Genomic DNA, 19,608 nt, shown 5'->3' with positions numbered 1-19,608 from the left:
CCATATTTTGATTTTTCATATATATGGTGAGATATTAAGAGATAAGATAAGATATTGTAAGATATTGTTTCTAGTTATATTTTAGGAAAGTTTCCTAAGTCAAGTAGGTTTCCTAATTAGAATAGGTTTCCTAGAAAGAGGTTTCCTATTTCGAATCAAACTATGACCTATATATAGTCTATTTCTCTTGTAATTGAGACATGCAATAGAAAGGCGCGAATTGCGATCATTTCACCTTCAAAAATTTTTTTCCATCAAATCAATATTGTTGCCGCGCCTCTAACGCTCAACACATACCCCTCAAAGAAAAAGAAGTCCCCGTGGAAGTCTCCTCCTCTTCTTTTATAAGCCGGACTGTCCTGTTTTCTTGTAATAACTTTTCCTCTTTAGGAACATGATCTATTCACTCCTTGCATGGCCAAATATACGCCTCTCCAACCTTATTTCCTTTCCTTTTGCCACTTTCCTCGGCAGAAAAGTTCAGTCAATCTTGGGATTTGGCTCGATCGAATTTTCAAATGTATATCCTTCCGTGGATGGGTAATTCATATGTTACTCTCTCCTTTTCGTAAATTCTTATACCCAAATTTGGCTAAAAATTGATTTTATACATCCGTCAGAGACATTCCAATGTACCAAACAAGCTTGACTCTAAAGGTTCTAGTAAGTTTTAGGGCCTCCCCGCCAAAGTCCAAATTCATTTAGCATTTTGGGCCAATTCCAAGGCATTACCATGACCAGACTGACTTAGATAGTACTAATGCTTATAATGCAATGCAAATGCAAATAGTAATATCTTTGGTTAGGGTTTGAAATCAATCTCTAATCTTTTATGCGATAAATGCCTAAGTAGGTCGCCAAAATTTATGTGTCAATAATCAATACACTCAATATATTTTTCAAGCCAAGACCGAGAAAGACAGACAACTTATCTCAAGCAATTGTTTGTTTCTCATTGTCTGCATTTTATAGACCGGCAGTCTATACAAGGAAAAAAAATAGATTGCCTTGAGGAAAGATAACCTCAAGGAAGGTTCTCGTCACATGGAAAACCGGGGCTTATCATGAAAGAGATGGTCTTTCGTTATCATCCTTGTTGGGATGTCAGCATGCATCAATATAATAGATTTGGACGAAAATTAGAAGACTATTAATAATTTTTTTTTTATGATGAACCAGTTAGATGACAAAACTAACTAGGTACAGACAAATTAAGGTCGACCTAATAAAATTGTCAATTTGGAACATGATTGATTCACTTATATTTGTAATGATGACACTAAGAACTGGGGAAAAGTGTTGAAAAAGTCTTAATTCTTTTGCATTGATGTCAATTTAGTCTTAAACCTTTTTTGGTGCCAATTAAGTCCTAAACATTTTGTATTTGTGCCAATTCAGTCCTTCTGGCTAATTTTGGCCGGATTTTGGTGACGTGGACGCCGACCGGACTACATGGCGCCACCAGTACTGATGTGGATAATTTTTAATAATATTTTAATTTTTAAATTATTTTTTCTGATTTTTTTCCTTCTTCCTTCTTTTCTTTTTTGGCTTTCTTCAACCTTTTTTCCGGTGACCGGCCATCGGCGATGGCTGGTTGGGCTGCCCTTGCCCAGCCAGGTGACACCCGGCGCAGCCTGGGCGAGCCCCGACTAGGGCTCCACTCACAAGCCCTTGCCAGGGCTCGCCCTCGCCTGGCCGGGGCTCGCCCAGGCCGCGCCCAGTGTTGCCTGGCCGGGCGAGGTCAACCCTCCCCCGGGCGAGGACAACCCGGCCAGCCATGGCCAGTGGTCGGTCACCGGAAAAAGGCTGAAGAAAGCCAAAAAAGAAAAGAAGGAAAAAGGAAAAAAATAAGAAAAAATATTTAAAATATTTAAATTTTATTAAAAATTGTCTACGTCAGCGCCGGCGGTGCCACGTAGGCTGGCCAGCATCCACGTCACAAAAATCGGATCAAAATTAGTCGGAAGGACTGAATTGGCACAAACACAAAAGGTTTAAGACTAAATTTTCATCAAAAAAATGTTTAGGATTAAATTGGCACCAATATAAAAGTTTTGGACTTTTTTTGACACTTTTCCCCTAAGAACTGTCAACCAAACAAGTGAGTCTAAAGAGCTGAAATGTGTGATACTAGGAGACCCTATGCCTAGAGTTAGTTTCAGTGTCACTCTTTTTGCTCTTAATCCATTCATTTCCATCTTCAAGTTTATGGGTGAAGTAAGGATCCCTGTCTTCTTGAGAACAAGATCCCTATTATGAACTTGTAATGCAAAAACAAGGTAAATCAAGAAAAGGTAAAGGGTCTTCTTTTTTTTTCTTTTTTTTTGTATCTCGAGATGAAATCAATAACTTCCTGCAAACATAAATTGAGTTGGGCGCGATAAATCAGATGATTGTGGGAGAAAGAAAATGCTGCAGCAACGGTAATTCAGTTTTACAAGTCTCTGGTTAAGAGATAGAATGAGCTCAATCAATAAATCAAGGAAACTTTTAACATAAGTCTCTTGTGTCTAATCTACGGAAAAGAATACCACAAGTGCCATAATTTTTGTACGGCACTCGCTTGAGTATAATAACTTTTTTTTTTGCGATTACTTAAGTGACATAACTTATGCACGTCGCTCATTTGAATGACGTAATTTTTTAAAAACATTCACCACAAGTGCTATCTTGGGTGAACGTTTTTAAATTTTTTTTGGTACTTACATAATTAATTGAAAGTCATGACACTCAAGTGAACGTTTTTTTAGAAGTTATAACACTGAAGTGGTAAAAAAAAGTTAGGGCATTCAAGTGAGCATCATACCAAAGTTATGGCACTTGTGGTGTCCTGGTTTCTCTAATCTATATATAAGAACTTTTCTCTTAAGCACGATTACCCTTTACGTCTCATCTATCTACTGAAAAGGGGAGTATTTCAATTTCTCAAATTTAAAAGATTACACAGTTCAATTGCGATGGCATGTGACTAGCGAGCTTCAACAACAGTAACTGTAACTCCGTTAACAGAACATGTTCTGTTGCGTGCTGACTGAATATCTCCATTGTAGTCACTCTCGTCGATGAACGCGGGCTGTTTCGGGGATGGAAGTACCACATCAGCGTTCCCCAACATGAAAACCACTGCGGTCATAGTTGGTCTATCCGATGCATATCTTTGCACACACAAAAGACCGATTTGAATGCACCTCGATACCATTTCCTCAGAATATGTCTTGTCCATTGATGTGTCGACAATGTCCATGCATTTTCCTTCTTTCCACAGCTCCCATACCTGGGAAGAACACATACCAAACACCATGGATTGTGATGATGTGAATGTAGAGGCTGTTGAAATTGTGTATTGCATTGAATTATGCAAGAGTTTCATACTTACATGACCAATTAGATTGTAAAATGGGTTCATATGATAGCAACCACTAAATCTTTGGCCTGTAATGATCTCTAACAACATAACTCCATAACTGTACACATCTGATTTTATTGAAAAGCGGCCATGCAGAGCATACTCGGGTGCCATATACCCACTACAGAAGTCAAAAAAGAAAGCAGTCATCAACATCTCATTCACCGTATAAACTTCGTCGTTGAACTTTCAGAAACATAACTACATTTGAAACTTTAGTATGAAAGAAAATGTTTGGCCCAAGTTATTTTTCTTTGTTCTAATTTTCTCACTGTTTAATCAGGTAAAGCAGAATTTAAATGCTCAAGAAAAACACTTACTATGTCCCGACAACGCGCATCGTTTTTCCCTCAATTTGATCTGCTCCACATATCCTAGCTATCCCAAAATCTGAAATCTTCGGGTTCAATGCAACATCCAGTAAGACATTGCTAGCTTTCAAATCTCTGTGGATTACCCTCAGTGTCGAATCCTGGTGTAAATATAAGAGTCCTCGAGCTACCCCATATGCAATGTCGAACCTTCTTCCCCAATCCAGAAGTGATCTTTTTGTTTCATCTGGAACAAATTTGGGAATTTCCTCAAGTTATTATCCATAATACTAGCTGCAGAACGGAAATTCTGGCCACTGGGAAGAGAGGACTTACCAAAAAGGAGTAAATCCAAGCTTTTATTGGGCAAATACTCATAAATTAACAATTTCTCGTCTTCGTAAATGCAACAACCTAAGATTTTCACTTGTCCAGAATATTTCGAGAGTCTTTTAACCGCTATTTCTTTTCCGTTATTCATCATGCCCAATAAAAATTAATGTCACGCCCCGAACCCCATCGAGCGCACTTCACCCTCTATTGGTCGGTTAATGCGACATCCCAGGGTATCGCCGACCTCACTTAACATGATCAGAGATTTTGAACGATCAGCGGAAACCACAAAATACCCGGACAATAAAATTGGAGAACACCAGGAAGAAATAAATCACCAACCCACCAAACATAAAACTATACCTCGATATATAAATATACAACAACCAATTCTTTACAACCAAACACTTCCAACACCCATCAGATTCACATCAACTGATAGTACACACCCGAACGGATTTCCTGATCACACCACCAACTATTCACATCGAGCACTTCCTAATTTAATATCAAACTTATAATACACGCACACCAACTGACTTCTACGGATCGCGTCCTCGTCCTCAAAAGGGATTAGCAGTCAAGGTATATTCTACTCCTGAATGCTCGGTATGCATCGAGATCCCAAAACGCTGCGGCGGTAGCGGCGGAAGGTTCAAGGCTCGGGCGGGTGCTCTGAAATAGTTTGGTTGAAACAACCATGAGACACTTCTCAATAAGTCACAACCTAAACCCTACCTAGGCTACCACGTATTCCAGACAAGTTCAGACACTCAAACGAGCAACACGAACAAACACTATTCACGCAATCACACTTATCTGGACTCTTGGCATACTCAGCCTGCACGTTAGTTCATAATCACAACATTCAAACTCGCACGCATTTCACACTTTGCGCACCACAAACCCCACACATTTCCATGCCAAAAACACGCATCGATCACGCACTATCGCATCAATTTCCTTTACTTTCCTCGTCTTGCCCCACTAGCTCAATCACTTTCTCGGCCCGCGTAAACACGCCTCAGGCCCCCACGATCGCGCCCCGAGCATCACACGCCTCGGTCCGATCCCACTTTCTCTTACCATACCACACACCCCGTTCTCAATCACATTCCTCGGCCCGCGTAAACACGCCTCAGGCCCACACGATCGCGCCCCGAGCATCACACGCCTTGGTCCGATCCCATTCACACGTTCTTTCCTCAGCCCGCGCCAAATGCGACAGGCCTACATGATCGCGGCCCGAGTTTTAGAACGTCTCGGCCCGATCCTATTCTCACCCGAGCTGATCATACCTCGGGCCAATCTCATTTTCCATTTCCTCAATCCTCAGCCTACGCCAAATGCGACAGGCCTACGTGATCGCGACTCGAGCTTACGACGCCTCGGCCCGATCCCAATCTCACACTCGCACACATTCGCATTTAATTTCGTGCACACAATTGCACCCAATAAATCACAATCACACAGTCATATCACAAAACACACGATCAACACACAAACTAGCATTTTTCCACACCCAAACGTTATCAAATCAATTCAGACCCTTCACGGCATTTTCACAAAATCTCGAGCCGAACCTAACAGTACCAACCATACAACAAACAGCACCCCACAGCACATAGAACCACACATCACAGCCATCAATCAGCCTTTTTCGCCCTCAAAATCAACATATCTCACTCCCGGCTCTTCACGACACTTTCACGAAATTCCGAGCCGGACCTAACAGTGCAAACCATACGCCCATCGGCACATCACAACACATAGAACCACACATCACAGCCATTAATCTGCTATTTTCACACTCAAAATCGCAATATTCCATTCCCGGCTCTTCACGGCACTTTTATAAAATTCCGAGCCGGACCTAACAGTACCAACCACGTACCCAACAGCACACCACAGCACCTCGAACAGCCCTTCACAGCCAACACTCGGCCTCTAAAATTCCTCCAAAAATTCCCGAATTCAATCCTACGGCCCGTTATTTCATTCAACCCCTAATTTCTATCAAACCGCATCTAAACGAGTCCAAATTTACCCAATAAACTAGGCGAGGTTTAGGTTGAACTTACCCGGCTCTAGACTCACACGGCTAGAGCCAAACGGGCGTCGATCTTGTGGCGGCGGCGGCGATGTACGACCCACGGTGGGCGGCGATCGGCAAGCGGTGGGCGGCGGCGGCTCACGGCGGGAGGGAGAGAGATGGCCGGAGAAGGTGGGTTCGGTGGGGGAGGGGAGCCGTGAGGTGAGGAGAGGGAGAATGGGGAGAGAGAGGAAGATCTTGGCTTAAAAACCAAGTTTTGACCAACTTTTTGCCAAATGACCAAAATGCCATTCTCTCTACTTTTCATCCGACGGCCCAGATTCGATCTTATCTTGAAACCGACGGCCCAGATCGAATCTCATCCAAAATATCCAAGGGCAATCTTGGAATTTCTCAAAAAGTCCAAGGGCAAAAGTGTCTTTTCCAATTTTTGGGCAAAATTACCAAAACGCCCTTGCTCCATAAAACTAACCCTTTAGAAATTCCCAAGGGTAAAATGGTCACTTTCCCATTTTCTTGCCGAAATTGAATTTTTTTGAAGGATTCGGGCACATCCAAAATTGCACGTTCCAACCACAACGTCGTCCTAACGTTCTGCCGTGACTTCCTAATTTTCCGATATCCAATTTGGGCTCTAATTAATAATCGAATTTTATAAATCCCAAATGGGCAAAATTTCAGGATGTCACAACTCTTCCCCCTTACAAAAATTTCATCCTCGAAATTTACAACCCAACTAACTATTCAAACAAATGGGGATAATAACGTTGCATCAATTCCTCACTTTCCCAAGTTGCGCCTTCAGTCCCATGATGCTCCCATACCACCTTGACCATCGGGATCGTCTTGTTCCTCAAGACTCATTCTTTCCGATCCTCGATCCTTACTGGTCTCTCGACATAGGACACCTTGTCACCGACTTCTATCTTCTCATAATTTAACACGTGAGTTGGGTCCGGTTCATATTTCCTCAACATCGATACATGGAACACATTATGCACTTGCGATAACTTTGGCGGAAGTGCAAGGCGATACGCTAAATCTCCAATCCGATCTAAAACCTAAAAAGGTCCCACGTACCTCGGACTCAACTTAACTTTCTTACCGAACCTAGATAATCCTCTCATGGGCGATACTTTAAGAAATACGTGATCCCCTACTTGAAACTCCAAAGGCCTTCGCCTTCTGTCTGCATAACTCTTCTGACGGCTCTAAGCTATTTTCAGCCTTTCACGAATCACCTTAACAGCCTCAACTGACTATTGAACTAACTCTGGCCCAGTTATACTTCTTTCTCCTACTTCGTCCCAACATAGGGGCGTCCTACATGCCCTACCATACAGCGCTTCAAATGGCGCCATTCCAATACTCTGCTGAAGACTGATATTGTACACAAACTCCACTAAGGGCAATTATTCTTCCCACTTACCTTGAAAACCCAACACACATGCCTGTAGCATATCCTCTAAGGTCTGAATCATCCTCTCAGACTGACCATCCGTTTGCGGATGATAAGCAGTACTAAACTGCAGCTTTGATCCCAATGCCGTCTGCAGATTTTTCCAAAAATTGGCGGTAAACCTGGGATCGCGATTTGACATAATCGTCACTGGCACCCCGTGCAAACGAACTATCTGTTGCACATATAACTCAGCATATCGATCTAATGCGAAGTCTTTTCGCACAGCCAAAAAGTGTGCCGACTTGGTCAATCTGTCGACAATCACCCAAATAGTATCATGGCCTCTTTGGCTCCTTGGCAATCCTGTCACAAAATCCATAGTTATGCGTTCCCATTTCCATTCTGGGATTTTCAAAGATCACAATAATCCTCCGGGCTTACCGTGCCGTGCCTTTACTTGTTGGCACGCCGATCACTTGGCTATATACTTAGCCATGTCCTTTTTCAGTTTATTCCACCAATAATGTTACCACAATTTCTGGTACAATTCTGTGCTGCCCGGATGAATACTATAACTGCTCCCATGAGCTTCCACCAAAATCTTTTCCTTAGACTCCAAATCATCGAACACGCACAAACGTTCTTGGAATTTCAGAATTCCATCCTCGGACACTTAGAAGTCCGGTTTCCCCTTAATATTATCCATTTCTAGAATTCTGTGAATTCCTTGATCCGCAAACCGCAAAATCTTAATCTTAGTCCGAATCTCCAATTCAATCCCCAGAGTGGCTAGCCAGTTCGATACTTGACTTAGTTCGAATCTAAACCCCGAGTCTCGTACTCTTTTTAATAATGCCCATTCCTTACCATCAAATGTGCGACACTTAACTTCAGACTCAATACATCAGTTACCCGGTTGGCCTTTCCGGGATGATACCCAAGGTCACAATCATAGTTCTTTAACACTCTATCCATCGTCACTGCCTCAGATTTAACTTCTTTTGCGAAAACAAATATTCGAGGCTCTGGTGGTCTGCATAAATTTGAAATTTCTCTTCACATAAATAGTATCACCAAATCTTCAGGGCAAATACTATTACAGTTAATTCTCAATCGTGCATCGAAATGATTCATTCCCTGCGGCTTCAATTGGAGCGACAAACATGCAACTATCCTTTCATGTTGCATCAAAACATATTCAAGTCCTATTAATGACACGTCACTATAGACCTCAAATCCTCCTGGTCCGGACGGAATAGTCAATACCAGGGCAGTTGTCAGCCTACGCTTTAACTTCCGAAAACTCCTTGCACGCTTATCATCCCATTCGAAGCTAGTTTCCTTCTTAAGCAATTGCGTCAACGGTGTGACTATCGATGAAGACCCCTCTACAAAACGTCAATAATAGCCAGCCAATCCTAAGAAACCTCGAATCTCCTTCACTGATGTCGGTCTCAGCCACTTAGTGACTGCCTCAATATTCGTCAGGTCCCCAGACATTCCATCTCCCGAAATCCGGTGTCTAAGGAACGCTACTCTGCTAAGCCAAAATTCGCACTTACTGAACTTGGCATAGAGTGCGTGTTCTCTTAAGGTCCGTAGTACCTCAGTCAAATGCACTTCATGCTCTTCCGAGCTTTTCGAATATACCAACATATCGTCAATGAGAACGATGACGAACCAGTCTAGAAACTCCTTAAATCCTCGGTTCAGCAGGTCCACGAAGGCAGCAGGGCATTGGTTAGACCAAAAGGGCATCACTGTGAACTCATAGCTCCCATATCGCATCCTAACAGCGGTCTTAAGGATATTCTCTTTCTTGCTCCTTAATTGATGACATCCGATCCGTAGATCAATCTTAGAGAACATCGAGGCGCTTTGCAATTGGTCAAATAGATCCTCGATCTTCGGCAATGGTTACTTATCCTTAATTGTCATCTGATTCAACTGCCGGCATTCGATACACAACCTCAGTGTCTCGTCCTTCTTCCTTCAAACAAGACCGGCGCTTCCCATGGAGACACACTAGGACGAACGAACCTTTGTTCAGTAGTTCCCGCATCTGGACTTTTAATTCTTTCAATTCTAACAATGACATCTTATAAGGCGGTTTCGAGATTGGCTTAGTTTCAGGTGCCAACTCGACTATAAACTCTACTTCTCTTTCTGGCGGCAATCTTGACAATTCCTGAGGAAACACATCAGGATACTCACACACTACCGCCATATCCTCAAGTCTCGGCTCCTCAGCCGTCGAATCAACTACTGCCGCTAGAAATCCTTGACACCCTTCACTCAACAACTTCGTCATTTCCAACAAGGAAATCCATGGAATCGAAAGTCCTCCTCGACTTCCCACAAATTTGAATTCCGGATGTCCAACAGGATTAAATTGGATCACCCTGCTACTACAATCCATTACCGCCCTCTGCTTAACTAGCCAGTCCATACCTACTATCACATCGAAGTCGTACATCGCTAGAACCGCTAAATCAATTCTTTCTTTTCTATCACCAATCACAATCTTACAATCCGGGTACCCCAACGAAACTAAAATCTTATCATTCAATGGGGTAGTAACACATAGCATAACATCAAGTAATCGCGGCTCCATACCAGTCAATTTAACGAACTGATCAGACACAAACAAATGCGACGCCCCCGGATCGAATAAAGCATAAGTAGCAAGATCACAGAGAGAGATCATACCTGTGATCACGCCTGGCGCATTCTCCGCTTCCCTTCTAGCCATCGCATACACTCGTCCTTGTGCCGGTGGCTTGTTCGGGTTCGGGGGTATGGGCGGCCCAACTTGATTTTCAGCTTTGGGCAGTGGTGGCAGTACAGGCGACCTATCCTGTCTATTATTGGGGCAGTTCTTCACTCGGTGGCCCACTCCACCACATCTATAACATATAACGCTCCTACTCGGACAGGGTCCAGCCCCATGTCTTCCCCTACATGACTGGCATACAGCGCCCTGGTAACGATTCGGCTTCCCAATATTCCTCCTAACCGAAGGGACAAAATGCTGATTTCCCGACATCGGTCTCTTCCCAAGATTCCTATTGTCCCTAGCCGAAACGTACCTCGATCCAGAAGCGGCGGCCCTATCTACCTGATCCCGCTCAAGAACTTGAGCCCTATCAAATATTTCCTCATAAGTCCTCAGATTCACCAGTAACAACTGGCTGCGAATGTCAGCTTTCAATCCATCCCGAAATCTTCGCGCCTTGTCCTCGGGATGCTCTACCATTCTCGGCGCAAACTTAGACAATCTAGCAAATTCCGCCTCATATTGATCTACCGTCATCTGGCCTTGGCGGAGTCTCATAAACTCTGCTAGCTTTCTTTCCCTAGCGCTGGCCGAGAAATACTTTTCATAAAAACTCTCGGTAAAAGTAGCCCAAGTCCGGGCTGTACCTTCTGGAAATATTCTATCCCTAGTGGCCTTCCACCAATCATTCGCATTATCCTGTAATTGATATACTGCCAGGGTTACTTTCTTATTCTCAGTGCACCCCAACACTAAGTTCCTCTACCCATTGAGGTGCAGCCTCAGGGTCACCTCTTCCAGAGAATTTAGGCGGTTTCAGCTTCATAAACTGCTCGACTAGTTGGTGCATTTGTCTATTCACATTCACTTGCCCCTGCTCTTGATTTCCATTGTTATTATTGGCAGCAGCAGCCTCGGCAGCTTGGGCAATCGTAGCAGCTCATTCCTGAGTCTGCTGTCCTATCAGATCACCAATCTGTTCTAGGGTCCTTATGACCGCTTCCATTCTAGGATCCTTTGCAGGTCTAACATCAACTCTGGGGTCCACTGCAGCTCCAGCATCAACTCCAGAGTTTCCCACCACTCTAGCACCCATTCCGAGGTCCTCTATAGCTCTAGCTCGAGCACGACCTCCACCTCTTGTTCCTCTTCCTGCACCCCTTCTTAGGACTCTTCTTACACCTCTTCCTTCGCTGCTCATCGCCACAATTCTACCACTTTCCTACCTGCTATAATTTCACTCAGGAATTAGTAACCTAGGCCAACTAGATCAGTCTAGTCCTAGGCAGTGAATTACAACAATAATCCACTTAGCGAGCAATCCACCATCACAATCAATGAGGTTCGAGCACATACCTCAAGTCCAGACGCACCTGCACTCAACCGTAAAAGAATTCAATTCAACCAGCAATCACAACAAACAGTCTGGAAGTACGTGTAGCACTAGGCACATCTATGGCTCACTAAGGTTTCCCTAGCCAGCTACAGCTATCCTGGGTCTCCACTCCTTATCACTCCAAGTTTTGACCGGCTAAGATCGAGCTGTCCTTGCTCTGATACCAATTCAAACGGGGATATCACGCCCCGAACCCCATCGAGCGCATTTCACCCTCTACTGGTCGGTTAATGCGACATCCCAGGATATCGCCGACCTCACTTAACATGATCAGAGATTTTGAACGATCAGCGAAAACCACAAAATACCCGGACAATAAAATTGGAGAACACCAGGAAGAAATAAATCACCAACCCACCAAACATAAAACTATACCTCGATATATAAATATACAACAACCAATTCTTTACAACCAAACACTTCCAACACCCATCAAATTCACATCAACTGATAGTACACACCCGAACGGATTTCCTGATCACACCACCAACTATTCACATCGAGCACTCCCTAATTTAATATCAAACTTATAATACAGGCACACCAACTGACTTCTACGGATCGCGTCCTCGTCCTCAAAAGGGATTAGCAGTCAAGGTATATTCTACTCCTGAATGCTCGGTATGCATCGGGATCCCAAAACGCTGCGGCGGTAGCGGCGGAAGGTTCAAGGTCGGGCGGGTGCTCTGAAATAGTTTGGTTGAAACAACCATGAGACACTTCTAAATAAGTCACAGCCTAAACCCTACCTAGGCTACCACGTATTCCAGACAAGTTCAGACACTCAAACGAGCAACACGAACAAATACTATTCACGCAATCACACTTACCTGGACTCTTGGCATACTCAGCCTGCACGTTAGTTCATAATCACAACATTCAAACTCGCACGCATTTCACACTTTGCGCACCACAAACCCCACACATTTCCATGCCAAAAACACGCATCGATCACGCACTATCGCATCAATTTCCTTTACTTTCCTCGTCTTGCCCCACTAGCTCAATCACTTTCTCGGCCCGCGTAAACACGCCTCAGGCCCCCACGATCGCGCCCCGAGCATCACACGCCTCGGTCCGATCCCACTTTCTCTTACCATACCACACACCCCGTTCTCAATCACATTCCTCGGCCCGCGTAAACACGCCTCAGGCCCACACGATCGCGCCCCGAGCATCACACGCCTTGGTCCGATCCCATTCACACGTTCTTTCCTCAGCCCGCGCCAAATGCGACAGGCCTACATGATCGCGGCCCGAGTTTTAGAACGTCTCGGCCCGATCCTATTCTCACCCGAGCTGATCATACCTCGGGCCAATCTCATTTTCCATTTCCTCAATCCTCAGCCTACGCCAAATGCGATAGGCCTATGTGATCGCGACCCGAGCTTACGACGCCTCGGCCCGATCCCAATCTCACACTCGCACACATTCGCATTTAATTTCGTGCACACAATTGCACCCAATAAATCACAATCACACAGTCATATCACAAAACACACGATCAACACACAAACTAGCATTTTTCCACACCCAAACGTTATCAAATCAATTCAGGCCCTTCACGGCATTTTCACAAAATCTCGAGCCGAACCTAACAGTACCAACCATACAACAAACAGCACCCCACAGCACATAGAACCACACATCACAGCCATCAATCAGCCTTTTTCGCCCTCAAAATCAACATATCTCACTCCCGGCTCTTCACGACACTTTCACGAAATTCCGAGCCGGACCTAACAGTGCAAACCATACGCCCATCGGCACATCACAACACATAGAACCACACATCACAGCCATTAATCTGCTATTTTCACACTCAAAATCGCAATATTCCATTCCCGGCTCTTCACGGCACTTTTATAAAATTCCGAGCCGGACCTAACAGTACCAACCACGTACCCAACAGCACACCACAGCACCTCGAACAGCCCTTCACAGCCAACACTCGGCCTCTAAAATTTCTCCAAAAATTCCCGAATTCAATCCTACGGCCCGTTATTTCATTCAACCCCTAATTTCTATCAAACCGCATCTAAACGAGTCCAAATTTACCCGATAAACTAGGCGAGGTTTAGGTTGAACTTACCCGGCTCTAGACTCACACGGCTAGAGCGAAACGGGCGTCGATCTTGCGGCGGCGGCAGCGACGTACGACCCACAGTGGGCGGCGATCGGCGAGCGGTGGGCGGCGGCGGCTCACGGCGGGAGGGAGAGAGATGGCCGGAGAAGGTGGGTTCGGTGGGGGAGGGGAGCCGTGAGGTGAGGAGAGGGAGAATGGGGAGAGAGAGGAAGATCTTGGCTTAAAAACCAAGTTTTGACCAACTTTTTGCCAAATGACCAAAATGCCCTTCTCTCTACTTTTCATCCGACGGCCCAGATTCGATCTTATCTTGAAACCGACGGCCCAAATCGAATCTCATCCAAAATATCCAAGGGCAATCTTGGAATTTCTCAAAAAGTCCAAGGGCAAAAGTGTCTTTTCCAAATTTTGGGGCAAAATTACCTAAACGCCCTTGCTCTATAAAACTAACCCTTTAGAAATTCCCAAGGGTAAAATGGTCACTTTCCCATTTTCTTGCCGAAATTGAATTTTTTTGAAGGATTCGGGCACATCCAAAATTGCACGTTCCAACCACAACGTCGTCCTAACGTTCTGCCGTGACTTCCTTTCCAATTTGGGCTCTAATTAATAATCGAATTTCATAAATCCCAAATGGGCAAAATTTCAGGATGTCACAATTAACACATCACAAGAATATATATTGAGACCTGTCAGATGAAGATGGTCGCTTAAAAGCTGTTGTGAGTAGATTTTAAGATCTATTAGGTAGTTAAACTAGCTGGGAGGGATTGTTGGTTACACTCACTACATGTTGTTTGACCTAGAGAAATAAAGAAGCAACACAACTTGTGCTGTTGTCTACTTCTTCTCCCTCGTTTTTTGTTAGGCACTTCCCTGGTTTGTGGTGACGGGAAGATAAGACTAGGTACTAGAGACACCACCTTAGATATAGTGGAAGTAACCAGATCGCAATATCTTTGGAGAATTTTGAAAGATAAAGGTCTTTTGAAAATAACTAGCTTGTTTCCGAGCATTTTTTCCAGGACATCAATCCACATATGAGAGATTGAAGTTAGTAGACTAAACATAGTTAATTTAATAACTATTTGGATTCAGTGAAATAGGGAGACTAATTACCTTATATACCGATCCAAAACCGCCTTTGCCGAGCTCATTGACAGAAGAAAAATTGCTTGTGGCTGCAGCAACAGTTCCAAAATCAAGGAATGGTAGATCTGTTTTTCGTCTACTGTTGCTGTCGAGGTATTTCGGACCTTGAATTTCGTCCAAACATGTTGAGCTTGTGGTAATAGTGAGAGGATGATTACGCCCTCTTCTATCTGCTGTCACACAGTTGAATAAAATGCTTAAGAAAGAAAATCAAAGCAATTCTATAATGCTTCTGATTTTGCCGTTCTGGCCAATTTAGGAAATTTTTTATGGAGACCAATTAGCGTAGGCTTCATTTCAAGATGCATCACAACACAGGTTGACTAATTATCTAGCACTCTCTGTGCAGCTTCGGTGATCATGGCTTCCAGAAGTAAATTAACTACCCTTGCCTAAAATCTAGGCTAGATTAGCTCGATCTTAAATTTAATTAATTTTTAACCCTAAACATAAAAATGATTACCTCCTTGTAAAATAGACTGAGTAGTATTTATGGCAGAAAAAGCTTCTATCAAGGCTAGATCACGCACCTCCTTTCCTCTTCAGCAGAAGGCAGTACACAAGGGAGCCTAAGAGCAGCAACACTAGTCCAGATATCGATAGCGTTGCCACCATTGCCTTCTTGACTGGAGTACTCCTTTTCCCATGTCGAGCTATAAAAGAAGGCATGAGGAATTAAATGCCCCAATATTACGGAACTTAATGCAACAAGGGCAGTTTATAATATTAACTATCAGAATCAAACAGTTTAATCAAGAAATTGGGACAACAATTACAACCCCACAACAGCAGTATAAGTATTTGAAGTAGATAGTAGCAATGAGTACCTAAGTCAATTGCATCCACCCGCACATATAAATCTTGACCCAAGTCTGAAAATTCTCTTGTATCAACTAAATCTCCATGCCATTTGATGCATCCATATTCCCCAATACTTTCATTTGCACTCGAATAAGCTGTGCAATTGCAATTGCTCAAGCATGCCTGCTCACACTCCTTCAAGGTCATGCTCATGTCGACATGTGCTGTTGAAGTGTCCGGCAACTTCAGCTGTTTCACCTTCGCGAAACCTTCCCCACTTCGACACATTGACGCACCTTGCCTCCTCTTACAGCCGCCTGTTCCGTCCGTTAGGTACCAATCGCCTGGAGACTTGGGCTCGAAGCTGGGCAGGCATGTGCAGTCAAACTGTTCTGCATTGTTTGCACCACAGATGCCATTAGGCCCACACTTGCTGAAGTAGTCACACTGTTCCTTTGGATGGTAATTAAACTCGGTCCACCGGTGCTCTTCATCGTGCCACGTGAAGTGTTTAACTAACCCTAACACATCCACCACATATCTGGAGAGAACCGGCATACATCAGAGAAACATCGATCTCGTTATTCACAATTGTGAGCCATCTCGGCAAGGCTCCCCTGCTGTTTTTCAGTTATTGGTCCGCTCGCCAATAAGGAGCTCGATCCTTGTAAAGGAACAACTGCGGGTACTCCGTTGGTTCAAAATAGTATGAACAACTGCCTGGTGCTGGATCATCTGCAGATTTCCAAGATGTAATGAACCAGTTCAAACCAGTTCTCCGGTCCAACCCAAGCTTCATGGACGGAAGAAAGGTATCCGTGGGATAATCAAAGCTCTGCCAAATAACCTCTTCGCTCATATCATATTTCAAAACCAGATTACCTGAATCGAAAAGCTGAGCAGTGATCGCACTAAATGAAGTTGTGGAGGAAACATTGGTTGACCAAATAGGAAAGCTTCCGTCGTTTTCATGGATCACTAAGTTTCCATCATGATCAAAAGCAAGAACTCCTGAAGTTTCATTCACGGGATTTTCTCTGTTAGCAACCCAAACGACGGTACGCTCCGGTTGTCCATGATACCAAATCCCCAGATAACGCAAGCTTGAATTACTTGGGCTGAAGAAACCGAAAGCAAATTTTCTTCCTCGGGAGATTAAGACATCACCATCTTTCATGGTATCTTTTGAGCCAAGGGTGTCCAAAGCATCAAGCAAATGAAATAGAAAAAATAAATACAGGATATGTAATGACACTTTTGGAGTGCTCATGTCGTACTTACATGAGATGCAGCGTGCTTGTGTTTCAGGCAAGAAAGCACAGATACGGCTTTTGTTTTATAACCAATAAAACCGAACCTTCTCAATGGAGTTGAGTTAAAATGTATCATGAAGAGGCGAGATTTTGACATCACCTTTCCATTCTTCATTCCTCCTTGGGCGCCCCTTCATTTGTTAGTGGTTGGCTTTGCATTGTTTGAATATTAACCCATTCTTAGACTTTTCTGGCCGCCGATGATCGAGAGAACATCAGTAATGGAGAGAAACAGATCCACACAGATAGGTATCTCAGAAGTCAATGGAATATGTTTCCAGAAGAAGGGAACCGAGGGGACCGCCATTTAGTTAGCCAGTCAAACATCGTTCTCCTTTTCCTTTGTAAACGCCCCAAAAGTCCAAAGTTCGTAGGATATTAGGAATTGGTTCAAAGAAAGAGCATGGAATTATTGTGGAGGAAGTTTCAAAGAAAGAGAAACTTTCATATGCTCTTCTTTCTGCTGGGGTTGGTTTCATGACAGTATGTTGTAAATGTTAAATTATTTTTCGATTTTGAGCCCATTTAGTACGGTCCAAAATTATTGCGCATGCTAGTATGGCTGGACAAATAAAACCCAACCGGTTGTTTTTGTTTTCCTGCATTAATATTTTGTGCATGCGTGCTAGTTTGTAGGGGTGATCAGTGATCGCTGAGCAGACCCACGAAGCCATCGCCGCCATTTCCCCGGGCTCGTATGAGCCGATCCTCTCTGATTCTCCATTCGGTTCGTGTTCAAACTTTCCTGCTTCGCTTGATGTTCTCTTCGTCTGTGTTGTAACATTAACTAGCGCGAAAGCTAACCCAGGTCTTGCAATTGAAGCAAGAATGTCTTCCACGTTGTTTTCCTTCTCCGGACGGCGACTTCGTGCGGCTCCCTTCTTCATTTGTACGGCTCCTTCATTCCTGGCGGCTACTGTGCACTCCTCCATGAAGGATCCCACAAGTTTTCACTGGCGGCTACTGTTGCTTGAATGACAAAAACTTTCCCTCTTTTGTCCTGCAGCGGCAGAGAGGCCCTTGTTTGTGTTTTTTTATTTCTAATTACCCGAGCCCCACGTTGCTTTCTTTTGTCAATGTCCACTTCCTGGTCAAATATTCAAACTACGACAAGAAAAGGAACCAGTGCATATCTTGTGCTGAATCTTGGATATTTATTCAACAGGATCGGTTCCGATTCAAATTCGAAATATAATTTAATAATTTAAAATAAAAAATCCAAATTGAGAGATTCGTGATTGCCTCTCTTGTTTGCTTGTATAAAATGCTGTAGTAGATCTCAGAGTGATTAGCGTTGATTTAAAGCTCGCTAGTGTTGCTAGCTTGGATCATTTCTATTGACTTCTCTTATTTCGGATTGCTTTGGCTGCTCATTGTGTTCTTAGATTACGTTATTCTGCTTTTGTATTGTCTTCTTCAGCTCATGCCTGTGGGTGTTGGAGTGAAGTCACTGGGGTTGTACGAAAGGTGCCTCTCCAGCACGAGTGCATCTACTGTTGTTTCTTTGCAGCCTGTTTCCTGGTTCATTTTTCTTCTGTTGGTTGCGACTGGAGCAGGAAGAAGAGAAGTTTATTTTGATTACTCTATGAAAAAATCGGTCCGGTCCGGTTCTCACCTTAGAATCGAGAACCGGACAACCTGTCAATCGGACCGACAACCTTTGGAACCACCTAAAACTAGCCGATCTGATCTGATCAGTTCCCGACTCGAGCGGTTCTCGTTGCACATCCCTACTAACTTGAAGTAAATAGGACGCTCATCTCCCGATTTCATGGGATCTTGGCTGCAAGAGAAGACTTCCACAACCGGCTCAATAAATGAAGGGAGGACATTATAACTCTTTGTCTCCTAGCCGCAGAATCTTGAAATCTTGAAGATAAGCCATTGGAGTTTGTGCATCTTTTGACTTCCGAAAGTCACACATTTATCACTCCCACAATAAATGTGAGCCGTTCTATAAATATGGGAGCTCACACAAGCTCTCGGTCAATCCACAAGCAAAAGCAAGTCACAAGCCAAGAGAAGAGAGAGCAACCGTTGTTCTCGGAGGGGTCCTTTTGAAATTTTCGTCATTGTGTCCGGACGGGTCTTGATCTCTTTCTCTTCGGTGCATTGCGAGATTTGTGCAGTAAACAGTATGGGTATTGAGCATAAGCTATGTGTGTGAGCGATTATAATCGTGTAATTCTTCAATTGATTAATGAAATATGCTCTCCTCGTGAATGTAGGTTTCTACATTCGGACCGAATCACATGAATTTCTGGTATTCATTATTATTCCTAAATTATTTTTTATGTTAATTTCATCATTTTCGGTTCCTTCGAGCCCCTAATTCTTGCAAAGAAAAAGGAGTCCACCAGACCAATTGAAAAGAGTAGGAAGACAGCCGTTTTTTTTTTTTTTAAATTTATCTCAAGTGCGAATCCTTCTCTCTTGAGGCTACTGAAGATGGCCTCTAGTAGACGGATAGAAGACCTTGAGCCCCAATTGACCGATTGAGGAAATATCCCCGGTCCTTGCAACCAAAGTGCAACCTCTCTGGCTTGTGACCCATTGTTATTACCCACTTCCATAAC

The 19,608-nt window shown here is 43.7% G+C and overlaps 1 protein-coding gene and 1 pseudogene across 2 annotated transcripts; both read right to left on the bottom strand.

The window, feature by feature from the left end:
• Positions 1-2,901: 2,901 nt before the first annotated feature.
• LOC115677863 (receptor-like serine/threonine-protein kinase SD1-7) lies at positions 2,902-4,147 on the bottom strand. Of its 2 annotated transcripts, XR_008814708.1 has the most exons (3): positions 4,057-4,147; positions 3,730-3,967; positions 3,152-3,277 (listed from the first exon to the last, which is right to left on the bottom strand). XR_008814708.1 is itself a non-coding variant. In XM_056303889.1 (2 exons), the coding sequence occupies exons 1-2, from the start codon at positions 3,521-3,523 to the stop codon at positions 2,972-2,974; spliced, it is 450 nt and encodes a 149-aa protein (XP_056159864.1). In that variant the 5' UTR covers position 3,524; the 3' UTR covers positions 2,902-2,971. The 2 variants fall into 2 exon arrangements, 1 of the variants encoding a protein (XP_056159864.1); XM_056303889.1 differs by lacking the exons at positions 3,730-3,967; positions 4,057-4,147 and adding an exon at positions 3,380-3,524 and having other exon boundaries at positions 2,902-3,277.
• Positions 4,148-9,435: 5,288 nt separating this feature from the next.
• On the bottom strand, positions 9,436-18,070 carry LOC130134632 (G-type lectin S-receptor-like serine/threonine-protein kinase RKS1; annotated as a pseudogene).
• Positions 18,071-19,608: the final 1,538 nt, after the last annotated feature.

The sequence above is a fragment of the Syzygium oleosum genome, unplaced genomic scaffold, assembly GCF_021117445.2.
Source record: "Syzygium oleosum isolate NSW1041296 unplaced genomic scaffold, Sole_v2.1 Sole_v2.29, whole genome shotgun sequence".
NCBI lineage: Eukaryota > Viridiplantae > Streptophyta > Magnoliopsida > Myrtales > Myrtaceae > Syzygium > Syzygium oleosum.
Note: the sequence above shows the minus strand (reverse complement) of the source record. Positions and strands in the feature narration are given on the sequence as shown.